The sequence below is a fragment of the Pholcus phalangioides genome, unplaced genomic scaffold, assembly GCF_987345545.1.
Source record: "Pholcus phalangioides strain wild (caught in Gottingen) unplaced genomic scaffold, Ppha-v1.0 ptg000009l_1, whole genome shotgun sequence".
NCBI classification, from domain to species: Eukaryota; Metazoa; Arthropoda; class Arachnida; order Araneae; family Pholcidae; genus Pholcus; species Pholcus phalangioides.
Genome location: NW_028301602.1, coordinates 44,586,667 through 44,608,881, shown reverse-complemented (window position 1 = coordinate 44,608,881; position 22,215 = coordinate 44,586,667). Strand labels below are relative to the sequence as shown.

Here is a 22,215-nt window from a genome sequence, read left to right as displayed (position 1 = left end):
AATTTCAAATTTTTTAAAATTCAATATTCAAAAGTCTAGATTTTAAAAAATATGACTTTATTCACAAAGGTTTAGAGCAGTGATTCCCAACGTGGGCGTTAATGCCCCCTTGGCTTGGAGCGATGGACAGTTCCGGGGGGAGGGGGGTAGAAGCTACAGGTATAACATAGGATCCTATGGGTTAGATTGCGTTGGGGGCGATGAGAGGAAAAAATTTCTGATGAAGGGTGCAATGGAACAAAAAGTTTGGGAGACTATGGTTCAGAGCATCTATCATTTGATCTGAGCATTTTACTTGTGAAAATATATTTCCCGGGGCTAAGAAAAATTAAAATTGAATTTTGTCCGCAGGTGCAGCGGTCTTCTCTATTGCTTTTATAAGATGGGTTGACAAAGTTTTTAATTGCATAGGTTTGATATAAATTTGTCATAACTGCACAAGAGGTGAACATTGATTGATTTCATTTTGTCAGATTACAGTTATTTTATGTGCAATAAAATGTGTTAATAAGACTGAAATTACAATGTGATATGTGATAGCTACAAATACATTTATTCATGCTTCAACCATGATTAGAACTTGGACATATTGAGCTAAGACGAATCATATGAGGCAATAAAACAACCCCCCCCCCCCCCAGTAGGAACTTCTTGTGGTAAGCAATGTGTTTTGCAAACATTCTCATAGCTATTGCTGTAGTACCTCTGCATCAGTAAAGATTCCAACAAGGACTAGTCAGGTATCAAACTTGTGGCATTCTAGCAATTGTGCTGACACCTGTTTTCTTGTAGACAAAACGAAGTCGCTGCAAACGCTTATGATTATGATCAGAGGCGGATTTACAGTTTTGCCGCCTGTGGGCTACACAAATTTGGCGCCCTTCTCCCATTTTAGTCTAATTTTCTTGACCACAACCTCTCATTCCTTGAATTCGCTGCCCTGTGCTATGTAACCCGCTTCCCCCCATTCCTATAAACACACCTCTGTCTCTGTCACAAACATGTTCTTAAGTAGTCTTTTGCTCGCTCCCATGTTCACACACTCTCTAGGTGTGCTTTACACTCTCTAGGTTATTCTTTTGGTTGCTCACTGATCTGCTACCTTTCTTTCTAGGTCACTCTTTTGGTCATTATGACATTCATATGTTTACACATGTTCTAGGTCACACTTTTGATCATGCACAAACCTGGTTCCTCTATTGTTTGGTAACTCTTTTGGTCATTCACATGTTCACACACTCACATGCTGGCACATTATTTTGTTCACTCACATGCTTACAAACTCTCTAGGTCACTCGTTCGATCACTCACTGATCTGGTCTCTTGGACTCTCTAGGCAGAATGGATTTATGGTTTTGCCACACTTTTCCCATTTTACTCGTTTCCTCAGCCACTCATTCTTCAAATTTGCCGCCCCCTCGAACTTGCTGCCCTGGGCTATAGCATGCTAAGGCTCTCCCCTGTGAATATGCCACTGATCGCGAAAGGAAACTAACATTTTCCACACTCACTAAATTTACTTACTTCTATTGATTACTTAATCAAAATATTAAATAACCCTAGATCATGTCAAATCTTGTTTTTTAACGAATAGAATGGAACTCAAATGAATAAAAATTGTATTTTTGAGAAATTTTCAAAAAAGAATTTACTATATAAAAGATATCATAGACAAACATTTGTTATTACATTTTCATTATTAATTTGGTTTATGAACTATGTTGTTAAACAAGCAAAGAAGTATAGCAGAACTGCATACTTAAAGAGTTTGAAAGAAAAGAAAGAAATTTTTCTAATTGAAGAAATAATTAAAGTCTAATTACTAATCTAATACCTCAGGCGTCATGCGGGTTATTGTGGGCATATCATAACCAGCTTGAAGGAAAAGTGGTATGTATTCTTCATAGTGAAGACCAGCAAGCCAACTGCTCAGCACTTCCACATCCTGATAATGAACCGCATATTACAAATTTGAATGAAACAAAACAAATTTCATGGTACATGACAAGCGAAAAAGTACTAATTAATGATTATTCAAAGTTTAAACCAAAAACAAAAAATTGAGTTTGTTTTTTGAGACTGAAACATAATTACTGATGTATTGTATGGGTAGCATGGTAAAAAGTTACTATATTGCCAGACTGACATCAAGTGATGTCTTCATTTACTACCAAAAATTTTCTGCTACAGATTAATACAGGGTTCCTAGCAAAATATTCTTGATCCCTCACTTCTCTGACCAAAACTAATGAAAAAAGGAATATAACTCAAAACCTTAGCCTTCCAAATATTTTTGAGTTTCAGAGTTTTTCCCCTTCACAGATTTTTTCTCCGACCACTTTTTATTTTTTCGACTATCTAGGTGATAGGAATCTCGTAATACTACTATTATGAAGAAATTTTTGTGGTGAATCTTCATACACCCCCTTACACTTTTTACCACTGTATGTTACTGAGTAACATTCATGCCGCAGGTTGGCCACCCCTAGTACAAATCAATATCTTGAAACTGATTTCCTACTGGCTGATGTGGCCCAACATAGGAAAGTAACTATTAATATAACATACCATTCATTAGAAAAAAAAAAAAATTCATTTGAACAAAACAAAAAAAACCAATAATGAGAATGGACATCTAGGTTTAAATGGTTATTCTTTGTTACTTGAGAGATGAAGCATTGTGAAATATTTTGGCGGACAGCCAAATATGGCAGATAATGCTTACAACCTCTCTAAAAATGCAATGCAATGACAATGTAAAACCTCTTCTAATATGTTAATAGTTTCTGAACACTGCAGAAAGAATGTTTTTCTTTTTTTTTCACAAATTTGAAATAGGCGTTCAAAAATACAGTTAGCAAAAAGAACCATTAACGAGAAGTTTACCTGAGTAATAAATATTTTTAATATAGAAATTTAAATTTTTTTTCTTTCATGAATTTTAAACCTATTTACTACTTTTCTGAAATTTATTTGATGTAGTTTTCCTTTTCTCAGTAATGTAAGTATAAATTAGTGATATACTCTACAAAAAAATCAGGGGCGTTGTGGAAGTGTTTCAAACTTGTGAGTACTTAACTTGAACATTGTGTCAAAATTTTGATGTTTGAATCAATTCTGTGAGTGCTCCAACCCTTGTAAAAAATTACCCTTGGTGTTGAGCACCACAGCAACCCCCCCCCCCCTCGAATGCCACTGAATAAAATATCAGAGAATATGAAGATTTAATATTAGGGATGCCTTACTGGCTCACGCTCAGAATGCATTCTGAGAATAGGTTGAGTTTATCCCAATAATTCTCAAATGACATTCAACCCATCAATCTTCAAGCCGCACTCCAAAAAAAAGGGAAAAAACTATGAAGTCAAGAGGGAAAAAATTGGTTCAAGGACTCTTGGACAGGTTTATGAACGGAAATTCATTGATATTAGAATTTAACCGCTTTACCTCACATATTATATAACCCCCCCCCCCCTCAATTGCAAGCTCTACATCATGATGAAGCATCTCGCATTCACTTCAAGGGTTGGGGTGGGGAGTTAATTTTCGATCAATATTTTTCTTGGCAAAAAAAAGGCAAAGACCGACTAGTTTAGGTAGAGTATAGTGAACTTTTTCGCTCTCTCTCATTGTACGAGAGAAGCAAGTGTTGTTTTTTAATGAATATCAAATTTTCACTTTTATAATCAATATCGGAAACACTCTCTTTCTTGTAATTATTTATCTTTCATTCCGGACTTTCTTTCAGATATCGATTTGAGTTGATCAACATTTGCCCCGGGTATAGAGTGAAAAAAAAGAAGCGTGATACTGCACGTTTCTAAGACCTCATTAAGAAAACAAAACAAAACATGATCATAATCGTGAAATTTACATCGCAAGAAAAGATACCGAACGCAAGGCGAATCCGGTAGTCCCACGAACCAAACAATTCAAATGCATACTCAAAACGGGTGGGATCTTGTCGACATCGCTATTGTATTTTTCGACCGGAGGCTCGCTCTTAAACATGGAAGAAAACCACCCCGAGGGCCAATCTGGCTCATTCGAAAATTTTATCGAGCTCGCGAAGCGATTTTATAAAATACAGATGACACCCATTTATATGAACTCGATCAGACTGAATAATTAGTTCGTAAGTCCGGAAGTTCGTTCGATGTTACGAAAACATTCAAAGAAACGGCAAAAATTAGTTCGGGACTTATTCGTAAAAACATGTCGGTTTCCATAATTTGGCGGCATTTATATATCAATGTTTTGAAATACTGCACCCTATAGCAGTGGGTCTCAATCTTTGGATGCCCGCGGCCCGATTGAGTTATTTTTGTGAGCTGAAGGCGTGGCCATACACACGACTAATGGGAGACAAATGAAGAAAAATGAAACGGAGACGAATCAATCACGGCCCATTTTGATTGATGTCGAGGCCCGGAGGTTGAAAAAACTGCTCTATAGGACGTGTGGTTAAATTAACTAAGCATATTAAATAGCATTACAAAAATAATGTATCATTGATTTTGATGCAATGATAACTAGTATGCAAAAAAGTACCTCAGCACGAAATGGAACATTTTTAAATTTATTTTATTAATGTTTTTCCTCGATGTCATTCGTTTGACAGGCAACAAATATTAGTTCTTCAACGGCCCGAAAAAGTAATTCCAAAAGAAATGTGTCCACGAGCGGAAAAGATGCCCTACAACAAATTTGAGTTTTGTGTACCAGTCCTTTGAGCTTGAAAAAATATATTATATTGCAACTGTGTTGAAATTAATTTTCAACTATAACGGTGGATTCAGATTATTCAATTAGAGGCTGGATTCTGAGGTTCATCCTGGGCCAGATTCCACACGGATAAGTATGGTTTTGCTCAGAGATTCCAAATTTACACAAAGAATTGTTTTTACTGACCGGCTAAAAATCTCTGATCTAAAAATTGAAACTCCTTAACGCCTGCTTTGTTAAGGAACCCCACCCCGAAGTCAAAAACGGGTCTTGGGTTCATCTGAGAGTCCTAGTTATTTTTTTTGCTCAATCATGTGTTCTAATCATCCATATTTACTTATTGCAATACTTTATTTTTATTATTATTTTTTTTGCCTTAAAAGACATCTGAGGGGAAAAAACAATGAGTATTCAGTACTGTTTGATTAACCCTTTGTGTGGCACTGACGAGATATCTCGCCTCCTTTAAAGCCTCTTATTTTAGCATTGACAAGCCCAGACATTTTGTTAAGCTAGTTTCCCAGTGAAACACTTTTTCCTATGTGCGCCCCCCCCCCCACTTTGCATCTGCTGAAAATCGGGAGAAAGCCTACTTCATCAAAGAGATATGACATTTTGAAGGGAGTTCAGTGACTCTTGCTGTACCACTTAAAAGGTTAAGTGTAGAAAACAGGGATGGCCAAATAGCAAAAAATTCACATGTCCAGCTGGACATGTAACTTAAAATAATAAATTCCCCAAAAATAGTACTAAATGTTATCACTGGATATACTTGGAAAATGTTTGCCATTCTTCTCGATCCACATCAATTCTTTTCTCGAAAATCATTTTTTTTAACGTATGTATAGTCATAACATTTAAAAGCCAGCAAAGTTGGATGAAATCATATCCCTATCTCATCATGTCTCCCGTAGGAAAATTAATGGCAGAAAGTAGGATGGAAATTCAAATGCATTACACGAAAAAAATATGAACTGGAAAAAAAAAAAGATATTGATTGACGTTATTAAACTGATGAAGACCTATCAACATTCTCTCGTCTTATGTATGTATATATGTATAAGAAGAAAACCGAAACGTACACCAGCAGAGGCGAGAAATCAAAGAGGGTAATTGAGCTGGCTAGAGTGCCAGTTTACCGAACAATAATGGCTTCCACAGCGAGGGAGGAAGGATTGCAACGTTATGCGATGTACTGATATAATCGAGGGGGAAAGTGGGAGGACCCCCTGAGTTGAGAGATCAGGATTTTTCAAGATAAAACGATAAGGTTTTACGACGCCATCAACTGAAATGACGTCGGACAGTCGATTCGATGAGTTTTTACGACTTTTTGAAAGGAGCCACATTATTATGTCCACACAATTTCTCTCTCCCGAACCGTACAAGATGTGACGACTTTATTACGACATTCATCCATCCTACTCGGGGTTTTCAACTTTTTTCATTTTTTAAAGCGATTTTTCCTAGTAAACGAAGATGAAGAAAAATCAAAAGATGGTTTCGAGGAGTGACACGGTTGAGCAACAATAGGAACGGTTCGCTGTGAGTGCGCCATAAACAAAATCCAGCAGGCCGTCACCAATAAAACAGCGAAACCTCGCTGGTCAAAATAGGGTGGTCAGATCATGCAGCAGTAGTAGTCCGTTAGCGGACATATCCCGTTAACGGACATTTTTCGGATCTCCGGTCCCGTGGAATAGGGCTTTAATGTATTTCACTCCCCGTTAGCGAACACTCTCGATAACGGACTGCAAAATCAGGCAAACTCTAATTTGTGAAATTTTGTTCATAAATCGAGAATTTATCATACTGAACGGTGATTATGTATAATCTCAAGCTCTTATTGATAAATATGATAATCCGTCAATTAATTACTTGATTAACTGAACATAACTATGGCCCAGGATGCTGATTCCGAATGGTAATGTTGGTTTTGTTTGAGCACGTGTGAAGAAAGCCGACATAACTGCTATTGTCATGAACGTTTATTTCTTTTCTTCACAATTTAATTTAATTTTTATTTCAAAATATGTGTTGATATGCACGCTATTATTTAATGCACGCACCATGTACTGGTAAAAATAATTAATTGGTTTATTAAACCATTATAACCTTTCTTCTCTTCATTAAAGTTTAATGATTAAGAGAGGTTATAATTTCTTCCATATTAAAAAAAAAAATTATTAAACTTTATCTGGGAATTATGAATAATCACCGGTAAAAGTGATAAATGTAATGAAATTTAATCAAACTTTCTTTATATCGAGACGATTGGTGATCAAGCATAACCACTGGTGTATCCTTATAGCATCCAGACAACATAATCATAGCATAAAAATAATAAAGAAATCCCTAGAAAAAAAATTTCTTTACTACAACAAAATTTTATTAAATGATAGTTACTAAACATACCTAAGCTTGACTCGAGCTAAAGCAAAATGACAGAGATGACTTGGTAACAAAAACAATTTTTGGCTACATCACTGTACCAGCAACCACAGATAAATCTTTTCTGTCTCTCCTCCCAATATATATTACATTATTTTTTGGAGTCTTCCACAGTCCAGTCTGTCAGCTCTCTTCGACAATACACACAGCAAATTAGGAAGACAGGTGCGTTTTTTAAGGATAACGCTCCTTCGAGACCACTTTCAAAAGCATAGTGCAAAATGTATAAATTACAAAGTCTGATGTAAATGAGTCAAAGTGAACTGGATGGTTTTACTGTGTTGTCCATCCTTTTTTAAAAGGGATTTGTTCACATTTTACTGTTCAATACAAGTGTAATAATTTTTTACAAACGAAGCACTTTCATATCTAGCTGTTTGCTGAGCATTGTAAATATTATTTACGCCTCTGCATGCTATAAAAATACAGAAGACAATTGAATGCTATTGGGTAGCATCGGAATCACCAAACCTAGAATGTGCCTATGTATCCATCTGCTTTGTAATGCAAACTGTTGTTCAACCTATACACAAAATGTGGACTATAATTTTGAATGATGAATGTTAGTCACTGTCCAACTTGCCCGAGTGGCATGGTGGTAAGATACTCGTCTACCATCGTGAAGGTTGTTGTCTGGGTCCCGGGTTCGAACCCAAGGGAGGATATAGATAAGATATTTTCCCTAACGAACTCGAGGCGACCACCGATAGACAGCGCCTTCACTTCCAACCCATCTCACTAATGGCAGTAAATTGCAATATAGCGATATGGCCAGAGTTGGTGTTTGGTGAAGTAGTCACTGTCCAAGACTATAAAGTAGTAAATACAAAATCAGTTTTACCACCCAGACAGAAGTTTTTAATGACTACTCTACTTTTTGAACCCTCAAATTAAGCAAAAGAAAAATTAATGGTCCACAACAACCAACCAAATGGTCCACATACAACCAACCTCAAAATAACCTTGAAAACAATACAATTTCGCTCGACAGCGGTGGGGGACAAAAATTTCTACCTCAAACCACGAGTCTCACGTTTCCCATCCACAAGAATGGTGGGAAGAGTCATTCGCTAACTAGTCTCAGCAAAAGCAGGTCGCATAATGGGGCAGCCATTACGGTAACTGAAAATGGGCAGAGCTTTAAAAACCGCTTAATATATATGTATTTAAAATGAGAGCGAGTTTTATTTTCCGCTGTTCAGAGGCGTCTCTTTTACTCGTGCGCTTAACTGGTATCGACTCAGAAGAAGCGGCACATCGCGTGCCAAATAGTACATTAAAGGAGCAGGGAGGACGAACAAAGAGCGGGATCTCTGCTCACGAAATCACCTCAAAAGTCCCCTCTTTACCAAACAAAATCCTTTCTATCTCGCCTCTTTCTTTGATGCGCTTCACGCATACACAGCAGAGATTTTCTCTGTGTGGTGGAAAATAGCCTCTCATAAATGGCGAGACTTTTTTCCTTTCTATATAGCATAATTAGAGATGCCTCCCTTCCTCTCTCAACTCTATTTATGATCTCTCTCCTCCACAAGATCAACACGACTTTTAAAATGAAAATCGAGCGAAAAAAAAGTAGCATAGGGAGCGATTAGCATGCAAAACCATACTTTTTCTCCCAGAGAATGCCTTTTGCCTCCTCCTCCCTTTTCATATGCAAAGAAGAATTCGAATTGCTTAGAATAAACTTATATGAATAATTTCGAAATCCTTTTCTCTTGTTTATTTCTTAATTAAAACAACGGATTCATCCAACGTCAATTCGCACAGTCTCATTCAAAACCGAACTCTTTCAAAAAAAGGGGGAAAAAAATAAAATCATAATTCCTGATGGAATGGCGTACATTTCGATCGAATTTCAGTTCATTTTCCTCTCTCACATTTTTAATTTCAATTTTTTTATTTACTCGTGAAATGCGATGAATAAAATGCATATGAGTATAGGTATAATAAAATAAGCGTAATTAAATCTATAAATACAAGATGTATTTTTTTTACAGAAATCATGATTGACTTTAGACATTTGATTTCTAGTTTTTCCACGTCATAAAGAATACATTTCAAAACGACAAAAGAAATGCAAAAAAATGTCCAAATTTAGTTTTCTAAGAATAAACCACTATTTTGAGCTAATGTATCTGTTCTCAATCGTTTATTTATTTTTCCAAAGTGTTATACGGTTTTTTCATAAAGGCACCCGTGATTTAAAAACACGTGCTTTAAATTATTCATTACATAACGCGTAGTCTAGATATCTTGTTGCTTTAGATCAGAGTTCGGGAAACCTCGATATAACGATATTCTGCGGACCAATAAAAAATACCGTTGTAGAGGGATTATCGTTATACTGAGAGGCAACATTATTATTATGTGCCACCAAATGAACGGTGTTGTCATCTTTTCTAAATCGACGTTATTAGTACCACCAAAAAATGCGCTTTGCCACAAAAAACTAATTAATTAGTTAAAAACAAAATCCATTGTGATATGCGTGTATTGCCCCTGTAAAGAGGTTTATCGCAAAACACTTTGGTATATCACACAAAAAATAGCGATACCCAAAAACTTCAACGCTTTCGATGATCAGGTGGTATCGACTACCGATATTATTAGACGTCCTTGGAAGAACTAAAATACGTAAGGAGTTCAAAAAATATATTGAAAGATATTCCGAGCGAAGTATAAAATATATATATAATTTTAACGATTTCAAAATATCTTCAAAAAATATCGATATAGAGGGATTCATCGGTGTATCGAGCATCGTTTTAGCGAGGTTTCACTGTATTTCAAAATTATTTACCGAATCTTACACCACCCGATTGCCAAGTCATAGGATCTTCAATAGCTTCTCTTTCTTCCGGTCGGTCTCAGCAACCGTCCCACTAATCTCTCTCTCTCACTCACTCAGTCACTCACACACACACAAAAAGGTGAGATATCACTCACTTTGAGGAACATAGATTTAGACATCGCGTACGAGTATACAACTCGGAACAAAGGAACGACATGCCATCCCGCTCAACGCATCTCGAAAAACACAGTAAAGTGGCCTGCTTAGCAAGCATACCTATCAAGCAGTGAAAACTGCTTTACGTAAGAAGGACATCGAATTCATTCCGCGAAGCGCTACTAGTAGTTACCAGCGAAATCTGCTTGATCATTTCCCTGACCAAAAAAAAAAATTCCCGAAGAAAGAAATACAATTAAAAATTTTAACCCTTGAACTGTTTTTCGGTTTCCTTTTCTTTCAAGGAATTCCACTCCCCCCCCCCCCCCCACTCGGGGGGACAATAGCTTTTTTTGAATGTTGGGTCTGGTACGTTGCCGATACGCAGGGAAAAGTGAGGTCCAAACCGATCGTAGTATACATTCAGCCAATTCAATAGATTTTTGTAATAAAAATATTTAAGAATTTTTCCCAATATGTGTGACTCGAATTTCTCGACATGCCGGCTAATGCGGGAGAATACCGTTTTACATTTTACTCTGACCTTTCCGGACCATTTTTCATTTCCCTGACTTTCAAGGTGACTTGGAACCCTGTAGTATGCTGGCAGTAATAATCTGTAACAATAAATCTCGGGAGTGAGGAATAAAGATGATAAGCACACAAAACTAAATGTGTGTATGCAAAGCCGTTTAATAAGCCCAGAAATATCACTTTGGAATTTTCAAAATGAATTTTCAGATATGATAATCTGACTCAGTTCGAACGACGAACTCAAATTTGCAGCAAGCAACGCCGCACATCAAAAAATTGGGAAGCGATAGCTAATCAAAAAATGCAAAAATATACAATAAATAACTTTGAACTGAAGTGACATTTGAGTGGTGGGGGGGGGGGGAATGACCTCCCCATAACAAACATGTACCCTTATTACATTGGGCAGACTAAAACAGCGGCTGCCTTTGGAATAAGTCATAGCTTGACAAATACCAGGCGCCAGGTCATCATCTAAAAAATTGATGTTGGCGCCTAATTTTTTATAAGTAATAACTAAGTTGAAGTCGAAGTACATTGGATTATTGGATACGAAGGGTTATTGGAAATTATGTCAACTTGTCTGCTAGCTAGAAAAACTGTTCCTAACACCAGGATATGTCACAGAATACACTATTCTGAACGATTTTGTCGGGGGATTAAAATGTTCGGCGCCAATTAAATTTGGTTGGCATCAAATTTTTTTTCCAATTTTTTAAGCCCTGGGATAAGTATAAGCATGTATTGTAATACGTCAGCTTTGGAGAGAAAGCCTTTTCTTTATTTTACACGTAATTGCTTGTTATGCTTTCAAAATAGACCACAAAAAACTTTTCTGCCCAAACAAAATTAAAATTCTCGCGATCTATCACATTATGTGAGGAGAAATATAGCTATTCGGGCAGGGAATGAAAGCGGTAAAAAATAAGACTTAGCACAAAAGAACGAAAAACGCATTTTATATATTTATTCCATGAGTGAACAAAAAGAAAAAAAAATTCCCACAAAAAAAAGGTCTATATAGCATATCATTTCAAAAACTGCACAAAGCGAAACGCCCATTACGTCATCCCGGAACAGACCGCCTACTTCTCAACACTCCTCTTTCTCTCACACCAACTTCAGCACATTATACACAAAGTACAGCTTCACTTCTCTCTCCCTCCCGTTTCCCCTGCAGCTTCTCTTGGGGGATTGGGGGGGGGGGGAGAGACTTAGAGATAGGGCTGAAAAGAGGAAGCATAGGGTACTTTCTTTCCCAACGCCACTAAACATGGAAGCAACGTTGCTGCAGTTCGAACGAGATTGCGAGAGTGGTGTGGAGAATATACGAGGCAGGAAAGAATAGACGAATGGAGGCTGAAAGAATAAAGCACGTGGTGTATTTTCACTATAGCTATCGATTTTTTTTCCTTGTTCTGGGAAAGAATGATGGTGGAATAGTCGTAATGCCTTCGGTCCACAATCGCAGAACTCCGAACGAAAGCCGTATTGGAAGGTGATATTCGGGATCAGGTGGCCAAGAAGGCCACTGAAGAGATATAATATAACTTATGATGCCATTCGGAGGTCTAACTGCATTTATTCTCCAAAAGCTCTCTCGCTGATGGAGGAGAGTAAAATACATTCAGTTCCCTACCCACATGAAAGAATATGTAAGTAAACACTCGAAAAATTGAGAATGACCACGTTTACTTTCAACTTGGAAGGAATTATTACACACATATATAGGATCTAGACTATAACTTAATAAAATAATATTTCACCGAAACTGCTTACTATTACTACTACCTAATTATACATGACCTCGTTAATATTACTCTGAAAAATTTCTAACGATTCGGTGTATGCCAGAACATGTTGCGTGTGTATATGAGTGGAATAAATGTATTTATTAGATGGCCCTAATGTAGGGCTGGACGAATCACAAAAAAAAATTTATATATATATATATATATATATATGCAGGCACCAGAAAATATTTTTAGAGGCTAAAACAATGTTTACCCGAAGGGGAAAGATCCAAAAAAATGTTTCTTTTGTGGGACATAGTGACCCTTTTCCATGTGGGCAGATATGGTGCTATAAATTCCAAACACCTTGTGCTGCTCTCAGCCTGCTATTAAGTAACTACATAAAGAAAGTTTTAGGCACCAAACCAATTTTTTAGTCGCCACGGCGACCTGGCGCCTGGGATTTGTTCTGCCCTGCTCAAATGCTTTGTTGTGAGAATTATGCGAAAAAAATTTACTGCTACAAAAAGACAAAGAATTACAAGATTTCACCGAAGACACCATGTCATGAGGAATAATCCCGGTGGCTTCCAAAAGTAAAGCACGCGACGCGACGGCTTATATAACATAACGACACCTCTTTTAATGTTTCGCTGGTCGAACAGTTAGTGGGACACAAAGACGTGGTACTCGGGCGTTCTTTCATGTGGAGCCTTTAGTGCATGTACTGGCAGATATTGTCTTAAAAAGTAACGCTGCAAACTGCAACTATGTATGTAACAATTGTGGAGGTCACTTGTCGATTCCATTTGGCTACTACAGCAATATGCCGATCATTGGGGGATTGGTGGGTAACCTTTGGTCGACTAGGCACAGGTCTCCGGTCAACTGTTTGACTTGTTTGAAATTGTTTCTATAATCGTTATATTACTATGGTAGCTAAACGGAATCAACGAGAAACTTCTACAACTGTTGCATTCATGGCTGCAGCGTCACTTGGTAAGACAATATCTGCCAGTACTGTGCGCTAAAGGTTCCCCATGAAGGAACTGTACGCTCGAGTATTACGTGTTTGTGTTCTATTAAACGTTAGATCCAGAAGGGCAAGATTAAAAGAGGTCGTTGTGTTATATAAGCCATCACGTGCTTAACTTTTGGAAGCCAGTGTAGATTAGAAGGAACGATACATGAACTGGCAAAAATCTAACATTGAAGTAAATTTGAAAATCAACAGGCAAAGGACAGAAGTCATGTGCTCCCCACTTTTTCCTTCAAAAGGATTTTATTCAACAACAGATATGGTAGAAGTACTAAGCTACGCTCATACGGCATAAGGAATAACCATGCACAACAACTTACTTCATGAATGAAATTAACGGAGAAATTAGAGGATTGGATGAAGTACGTTTTGTGAAAACGGCGTGATTCTAAACAGTAATATGCCATTCTACTTGAAAATGAAAGTATTTAACTGGTGTATGTGTGCTACTAGCACTGACTTAAAAATACCAAGAATGCAGACAGTACAAAAGAGCATAGAAAGATTCATGCTAATTAATCAAGAAAGCAATTGTAAGCATATACTAAAGAAATCAAATCTCGCGCGTGCGTGTATATATTGACATTAAGAAAAATCCTTGAACGATACAAAAATGCACGGAAGGATGAAAGGAGAAATACCAAAATATAAAGTAACGTTCGGTAAGTATTTCGTTATTCTTTTAGGGCCCAGTATGTGCAATAAATCTTTGGCAGAAACCTGGCGCTTTCCTGATTGTTTTTCCAATATTTCCGGAAAGAAAGCGGGCGCCATATCTTTTCCTTTGTCACGCCGTTTTCTTTTCCACAGCTTTTCCGGACACAAAAATCTCTCAATTCAAAAAAAAGAAAAAAAAGAGAGAGAGAAATGTCGATCATGTCAGCACCGTTGTTACATCAGTTAGGAAGCTTTGCAGGAAAAAAAAAAGGAAAAAATACGCTCATATCAAATACTAAAACGCTTTAGAGCCATCGATATGGAGGTCATTCAAGCTTGGAAATGTTTCAGATACTTACAAACACATTTTCCTCTCCAAGATACTTCCATAAAACGGGGTAATCACAATTAAATTCGGTAATCAATGTACAAATTCTCTCAACGAATCAGGTGTCACCAATGGATGCGTGGGGAAAAATTCCCTTTTACGTAGTTGTTAATATTGAAACAACAGGCACATTTCAGCTAGCAGCCAACAAACGACGGAATTCTTCAATGGACCTCGTGTGACAGAACCGTCACGTAAATATTTTCAGACAAATAATGGAGTTGACGGCATCCACAAGTTGTAAATAATACGTTAGAGCAGAGTATTCCCCACTTGTCCCACCCCATCCTCTTTTTAGAGTAAAAAAATATGTTCTCAACCCCCCACCCTTATTCCCTTTCCCAAGCTTTTTGTTCCCTCGCCCCCTTTTCCAGGATTTTTTTTCTCTCATCGCCCCCAACCAAAATCGAACCCATAAGATCCTATGTTAAACTAGTAGCTTCTATCGCCCCCTGGACCATTCCCCCACCCACCAGGAGAAATTCTACCCACTTCGGGAGGAGCACTGCTAGAACCTAATATACAGATTGCTTCAGAAGTAGCCACAACAAACTTTCACCAGAATTAATATGCAGGTCATACTGTTTTTGTGACAAACCTGCACGGTTGATGGAATCTAATAGTCTCATTCTATGAGACTAAACACTACTAAAAATATATTTTAGACTACTAAAAATCTTATTATTCTCATGAGTAGTCTCATAGAATGAGACTACTCATGAGAAAAACAACTCCGAATAATACGATTTTTCACGTAAATGGAAATTAGTAAAGAAAAAGAAAACTTTTGGGAATTCTCTCTCTCCAGTTTTTCATAATTCAAGTAAACCTGGCACAAATCATGGGGAATCAAAATTGGGGATCTTAGTCACTGGGGCAGACAAGGGGGAAAAAATCCAAATGTAAGCGGAAAGGAGGGTTTTGTCGAGTTTCACGTCAGGGGAAATTTCTTATAAGGCTTCTCCCTCCTGTTGTAGTAAGGGCGAAACAAGTGATGGATCACATATTAATATTCATGAGAAACAGTTTCCTCTTTCGCTCCGATTCGTGCACGCTTTTCACTCTTTTCCCCAGTCCACGAAATGGCTATGGATAGGAGTCACTTTGCCATCGAAAGAAATTATCCAACGACATCTTAAAGAAATATAGTTGATTCTGATTTTAACGAATACCGTTACAGCGAAAACCTCGTTTTACATTTCTAATCCCCCCCAGACAGGGCCGTCATTTCAACTTTTTCCGGGGGGGGGGGCAAAAAACAAGCACTCAATGTATGTATGTGAATATATATATATATATATATATGTATGTAACATTTTTAGTGTATTTTCAAAAGCCAGGGGGCAACGGTCCCCCGACCCCTCCGAAATGACGGGCCTGCCCCCAGGTAAGTTTACACAGGGACAATGTAAAAATCTGGAATTCCTTTAAACGAAATTTCGTTATTACGAAGCGATTTCTCTGGTCTCTTGGAGTTTGTTATAACGGGATTCGATTATATATCTGTATTCGATTCATTAAACAAAGACAAGCAACCTCATAGCATCATAATAAGGTTCTGCGAATACGTTTTGCTTGGATTGATAAGTAGAAAAGCTTCCTTCCCTCCGTTTGTGTCAGAAAAAACAGTGAATAACGTTTTTTAAAAAAAAAAAAAATCATAATGGAAAAACGTTGTAAACGGGAAATCTCGATGAGTGTTAGTGAAGGTTGGAACCACGAAAATACGTCCTACTAAGCGAGAAACGTTGAATATAAAAATGAGTTGAACAAATGAAAGCGTCAATAACATTAGTTGAGCAATTCAAACTATCAAAAGAGGAGGGAAAATCTAAAATGAATCATAAAAATCGGATTTTCTTTGCGAAGAAACAATTAAAAGAATTTGACATTATCAGTCGCGAAACAAAACGATTTTAAAAACTACCGCAAACACAAATCGGTGGCAAAATTTAATATAATTTAAAAAAAAACTGGAAAAGTCAAGTAACTTGAAAATGAACTTACTCTGAACGCGCCAGGTTTTCTGGGTATGTCGCGGAAGTCGTGCAGAGGCGTAACTTGCGGCAGTGGTGCTTTCTTCAGGTCGAGCACCCCGCCGTCGTCATCATTCGCTTGCTGGCGAAGCATCGCGAGGCCTACGTCACCCTCCCCACGATAACGACGAAGAACCGGAGATTTTCCTCAGACGAATTTTTCCGCAACCTCGAATCGTAGAACAGCATTTCCTAAAGGCCGTTTTCTTCTTAATGTGTAGTAGCGAAGACCATTCACATTAGACACTCATTAGACAATCAAAACATTCGGAGGAATTCCTGAGCGCACGCGGAAGTTGAAACGTGAATGAATGAAAGGAACTCGAACTGTGTGCGTGTGTCTCTTGTTATCTTCCTGTCACGGGAATTGATCAATAAGCAATCGATCCAACACTGTCAACTGATGATCACCAGCATCAGGTGGGTTTACTTCTCTTAAGATACGGGATATTTAAGGCTTGCAACACACAAAAAATCGTATCATGCGTAATCGAATATCTCTAATAACGTACTTGTTTTTTCCCCCCTTCTTGTAACAGCTTCGTTAAAGCATACAAATACCATGAACTAAGGCACCACTTCCTGGTTGTAACATTCGAGCATGAACTTGAATGAATTGTCCGATTGAATAACTAAGGTCCCTCTTATGAGCGGTCGGAGTTGAAGACGTGAGAAGACGTATCAGTTGGAAGAGAAGATGCAAAAACAAAATATTTCCTGTCAAAAATGAACAACTTGCTTGCAGTCGCTGTTCACTTTAGAGAGGACAAAAAAAATAAATTTTTGCGGACACTTCATACAAGATAAACAGCAAAGATGCGCGGACAAACAGCTGTGCTTTATCTGACGTTCAAAAAACACAGCAACATCTGCATTACATTTTAGAAACGTAACATCAATGAACACGATCGAATGAATCGTCTCTTGCGTAGCTCAGAATATAAGCGAGTAATAAAATAAATAATAATAATGACGTATTATATAAAAAAGGCACGGATGCAGATGAGATTTCACTAGAAGGGATCACGCCCCTCTTTCTTCTAAGGAATAGTAAAAAAAAAAGGCCACCAAAGGAAGCACACAAGAGCTATTTTCCTCAACTTCTCTCAGGGGCGTCGCCGCCTGCTTCTCTATCTTGCGAGCAATGGAGTAGTATGTATAGTAATCGGTAGGAGTGAAACCCTGCACGAATTGGCGACGGATTCCGGGATTACAACGATCTGCACAAGAGCAGCGCGGGAAAATCAAGTGGTAAAGTTTGAAACGGATGCCAAAAACGGCGCCAAAGAAAAAGTCGATGGAGATGGCAGAGGAAGATACCCATGGCTATAAAAATATCATTAGGATGATCGAATGGTTAGAACAATGAAAGTATTGATAGAAGCTGCATCAAAAAAAAATTATTCCATCGAGATACTCTTCAGTACGTACCAAGCTTCAATTGTGGAAAGAGACGTGAACGGCTTCCTTCATTATCATAGCCAACCACTGATTCAATATGGTATTTTGATTGGCATTTGGTAATTTTTGACCACTCAATTTTTCTGCACACTACGGCTGATTGGACCGTTTGTAGTCGATTCTGGAAGGTTTTTCCTTTTAGTGTAAGCTTGGTGTAAGAACTTCCAGCAATAGAAAGGTGTTGCGCGCGTTTTGGCACCGTTTCTGTTGTACATATGTGTCAGGAGAGATTTTGGCAAGGACTGAACGTGTATCGAACTCGCGACACCTACAACCATCCTTTGATATGGTAGGATGTATTAGCGATACTTATAGAGTGTTGAAACACCAAAGGAATTCGTAATTTTCCTGCGTTTTACCTTTATCGTAGGGTTTTCTTCTTTTTTGTATTAATTAAGAGAAAGTTTTATCGACTTTGGACTACATGGGAAACATCGGACATCTATCGGGGAAATTGGACTAACACTGAAATCGGTCAAATTTGATTCACTTAAAGAGTAAGAAATGCGTAAGAATTCCTAATCGGATCAGAATTGAAGAAATTTGCGGTCTATTCTCCTCGTACACGTAATGAACGAACTTACGCATAACCGAAGCAGCCTAATGAGTAAGAATACTACTGATACAGTACTAATAGTCAAGTGCTTCGCTAAAGTTCCAGCGAAATTCGCAATAAACGACTTCGAAAGTTTTCCCAATCGTTTTGAAGATGCTAGAAAGTAATTTTCACTTTTGTCGTGAGAACCCAGACGGATGGGAAGAACGAATACTGCTAAACATAATATGCTAGGAAATTACTCGCAATACCTCTCGTTGTGCGCGCTGGAGATACAGAACAACGCATAGTAATTAAATGTTTTAGAGGCCTTCGATATGCATATCACGATGCGGGAGAAAGGAAAAAACGTCAAAAGCCGTTAGATATAAATACGGTGCTGGGAAAACAAGCTTTACACTAAAGGAGAGAAATATTCTTGGGAGTAGAGTGGGGGAGGAGGAGAAACTTATATGGCATGCGCAAGTGGTCCGCTTCTACTTTTCTCTCGGTCAGGGCGAATGCTTTCCCAATCCATCAACGAGACTTTAGGAAAATTCCAGAGGCCCAGCGATATCTCCCGGAGGCAGGAGAACACCTATATATTCCAGTTGCACCACGGGATCTCTTCTATCCGCGTAAAGAGATGATGGATGGAGACAAGGCCGACAGCCAGAACTTGGGCTATCAATTATAGAGGTTAGTTTTCTAAATTGAATATGATTATGCCCGGTCAGGAAAACATGGCTATGGATTATATGCCTTCGTGGATATTTTTCGAAACTCTTTTGCAGACAGAGGGGGAAAAACAAACACCACAACGCAAGATAAATCAAGTCTTTAACCACTATGTTTTTCCGTAGGAAAATTTCGAAAATATCCGTTTCAATCGAACAGCCTATGTGAAGAGAATTCACTGCAGACTGACACAGCAATCAGGCATTTCAAGTATTCGATTAATAAGATAAAGAAAAATCAAGGTAATGGTCAAATAATGCGAGAAAAATTCGTATTGCCACAGTTGGTTTCCCTTTTTATTTTCAATGGACGCTTCTTCCTATTGAATTATTTGAAAAGATGGTAAGAATGTAAAAACTTTATTCATGAGACAGGGTCATTATCGTCTTAGCAAAGTAATATGCTTTAGGTTTTGAACGACAACGACAAAAATACCTCTTTGAGCAAGATCGTCAACTAGCATTTATGAAGAAGTTTTATGAAATTTCTTCCAGTTCAGAGGAGATCGGTAGCTAGAAGGAAGAAATGATCAAATGTCAAAGATAATCCGTTTGTTCTTTCGATAGAAACGAAATGTTGCTGTCGAAAGTTCGATTCCAAAAGACAACCTGCCAAAGAACTTCCCGCCAGAAATATTTTTAATGACACCATCCCTCTTTTTAAGGATTTTATTATTTTTTTTCTTTTGTTAAAAAAGAACATTGAATCGTTGCCGCTGCGGAGAGAATTTCTTCCGACGAAACATATATATATAACGCCTTATTGGTCTAATTTTCCTAAAAAAAAATTTTCATTGCGAATTGTGATCTTTAAAGGCCCAAAACACTTTTTCTCGTTATACGAATAACGACCACAAAAACTTTAATACTGTTCACTTTAATAAAACAAAATGAAGCAATGTAATTGCTAAGGCTTCTGGTTCAAGAAATAAAAGGATAAGATATAAAAAATATCTTAATAATTTGAAATTATGCATCATAAGAGTCGTATTTTATTGTGTTGTGATCACATGTTTTAGCTAGTGATTCTTTCCGTTTAGATGGAACGCTATTTTCTTTAAGATGGTCCATCGCCATTGAGGCAATTTACTACCATTTAACTTCCCTCCCGAAGAGATAAGTTGCGTTGGAATATTTTGTTGGAGAAAACAAACAATCAGCGTGTCATAGAGTTGGCATTAGATACTGTTATCTGACTTCTAACTTAGCGATTGAGAAAACATGAGTGACAAAAACAGCCTTTCAGAAAATCCCTGGAATGAGGAGCGCTCTCAGTCGAAATATGACGAGAGCTAGTCAATGACACAATATCTCATCGAAATAGTTTTATTCACACATCAATTACCTGTATTCAGAGGGTTTGCGAACGAAAATTTATGAACCGGTAAGAATTTGATTTTATTGACATACCGGAAGACCGTGAAGGACCATTTCAGCTACGTTGGGACCCTGCCCGACGACCGTGACGTGCTCTTCTCCGGTGCTAGCTAGACTTGACGAAGAACTGTGGTAAGACCTCCTCTGAGGAGAACCGGCGTTGCTTGGATCGCCGTAACTGTGCACGGACAGGCGGCGGTTGACGACCTGAAATAAGAAAAGAATGCAGTCGAATTTCGTAATATCTATGCAAATGAAGCACATAGCTCTCCTTCAAAATTCTTGAGCGAAAAATTTCGGGTACGGAAGAAGATGATTACCTTTCCGTCAGAACCTGGAGCCGAAGCTCTGCCGCTGTCCAAGCTAGAAAGAGAATGCCTGGAGACGCTGCTGCCCCCACTGCTACCACCGGGACTGTGTCTTCCTGGACTGCTGACATCTATGCCTTGGTCCTCTAGAGAAACTTGAGTGCCGCTTATGTGACGACCTGGAAGAGAGTGCAAAGACGGTGAACTTTACCATTACTTTTACCTCAGTTAAAATAATTGTAAGCATATTGTAGGTACCTTCCCTATGTGGAAAAGGGCAGATTGTTTTATTGAAATAGTAAGCAGTTCCATCGTAATTTTAAATAACATACACTGTGTGCATAAATTAAAGCAGTGGTTCTCAAATTTTTGTCACCAGCCCTTGTCCCTTGCCCAATTTATGGTTCATCAGCATAGTTTAGTAGATATATATTTTCACTTATAAAAAAACCACTTCAAAGCAAAAATAGGTACAGAAATTAATACAGTCGAATCCAGTTTTAACGAATATCGTTATAGCGAAAATCTCGTTTTAACGAACACTTTTTTTATCCCCCAAATAAATTTACGTAGGGACAATGCTAGGTAACCTGGAATTCTTTTATAACGAAATTTCGTTATAACGAAGTGATTCCTTCGGTATCTTGGCGTTCATTATAACGGGATTCGACTGCATATCTAGCTCATCGCGACACCTCTAGGATCCGCGACGTAAATTTTGAGAAACACTGAATTAAGGTAAACTTACGATTTTACGGGGGAAAACGTTGCTGAAATTTATGATAACAAATGGATTGATTTAATTAATCAAATACAAACAGACTCAAGGAAATTTATGTGAGTGAAAAAAAACCAATTTTCGTGATTACACTGGTTACATGCTACACCGTCATTTTAATGTTTTCTAACGAGATTAAAGCAAGCATTCATGACAATTGGAATGCCTTCTCCTGTCAGTTTGATGGGTCCTTTCCTCACAGATGCTCCTTGTAGTTTTTTTTCCCACTGCTAAAATCTGCCAAGTTGCCTTCAATACTTCATGTTGAAATGAACTCTGATGGTCCCGCTTGATCATCTATTACCGTTTCAGAAGACTCTTGATGACAAGTGCATTGTCATATACACTCTCCAAATCATTAGTTCAACCTCATAATAATAAAACACACAGAATTCATATTAATGAGTACGGATCCTAAATATGTACACATGTGAATAAAAATGAAACTACCGACACAGGAACCAAAAATTACACTGCTCAACACTGATTTTGTTCTCAAAGACATT

The 22,215-nt window shown here is 37.8% G+C and overlaps 1 protein-coding gene across 4 annotated transcripts in view; it reads right to left on the bottom strand.

Moving 5' to 3' along the window:
* Positions 1–22,215, bottom strand: part of LOC149083151 (uncharacterized) — a 105,780-nt gene that overhangs the window by 15,623 nt on the left and 67,942 nt on the right. For all 4 annotated transcript variants that reach the window (XM_089236304.1, XM_089236303.1, XM_089236301.1 and 1 more), the window contains exons 5-7: positions 20,944–21,110; positions 20,657–20,830; positions 1,835–1,945 (exon numbers count right to left, since the gene is read on the bottom strand). In XM_089236304.1, coding sequence (XP_089092430.1) covers positions 1,835–1,945; positions 20,657–20,830; positions 20,944–21,110 — 452 coding nt within the window. The remainder of the gene's footprint in view (positions 1–1,834; positions 1,946–20,656; positions 20,831–20,943; positions 21,111–22,215) is intronic.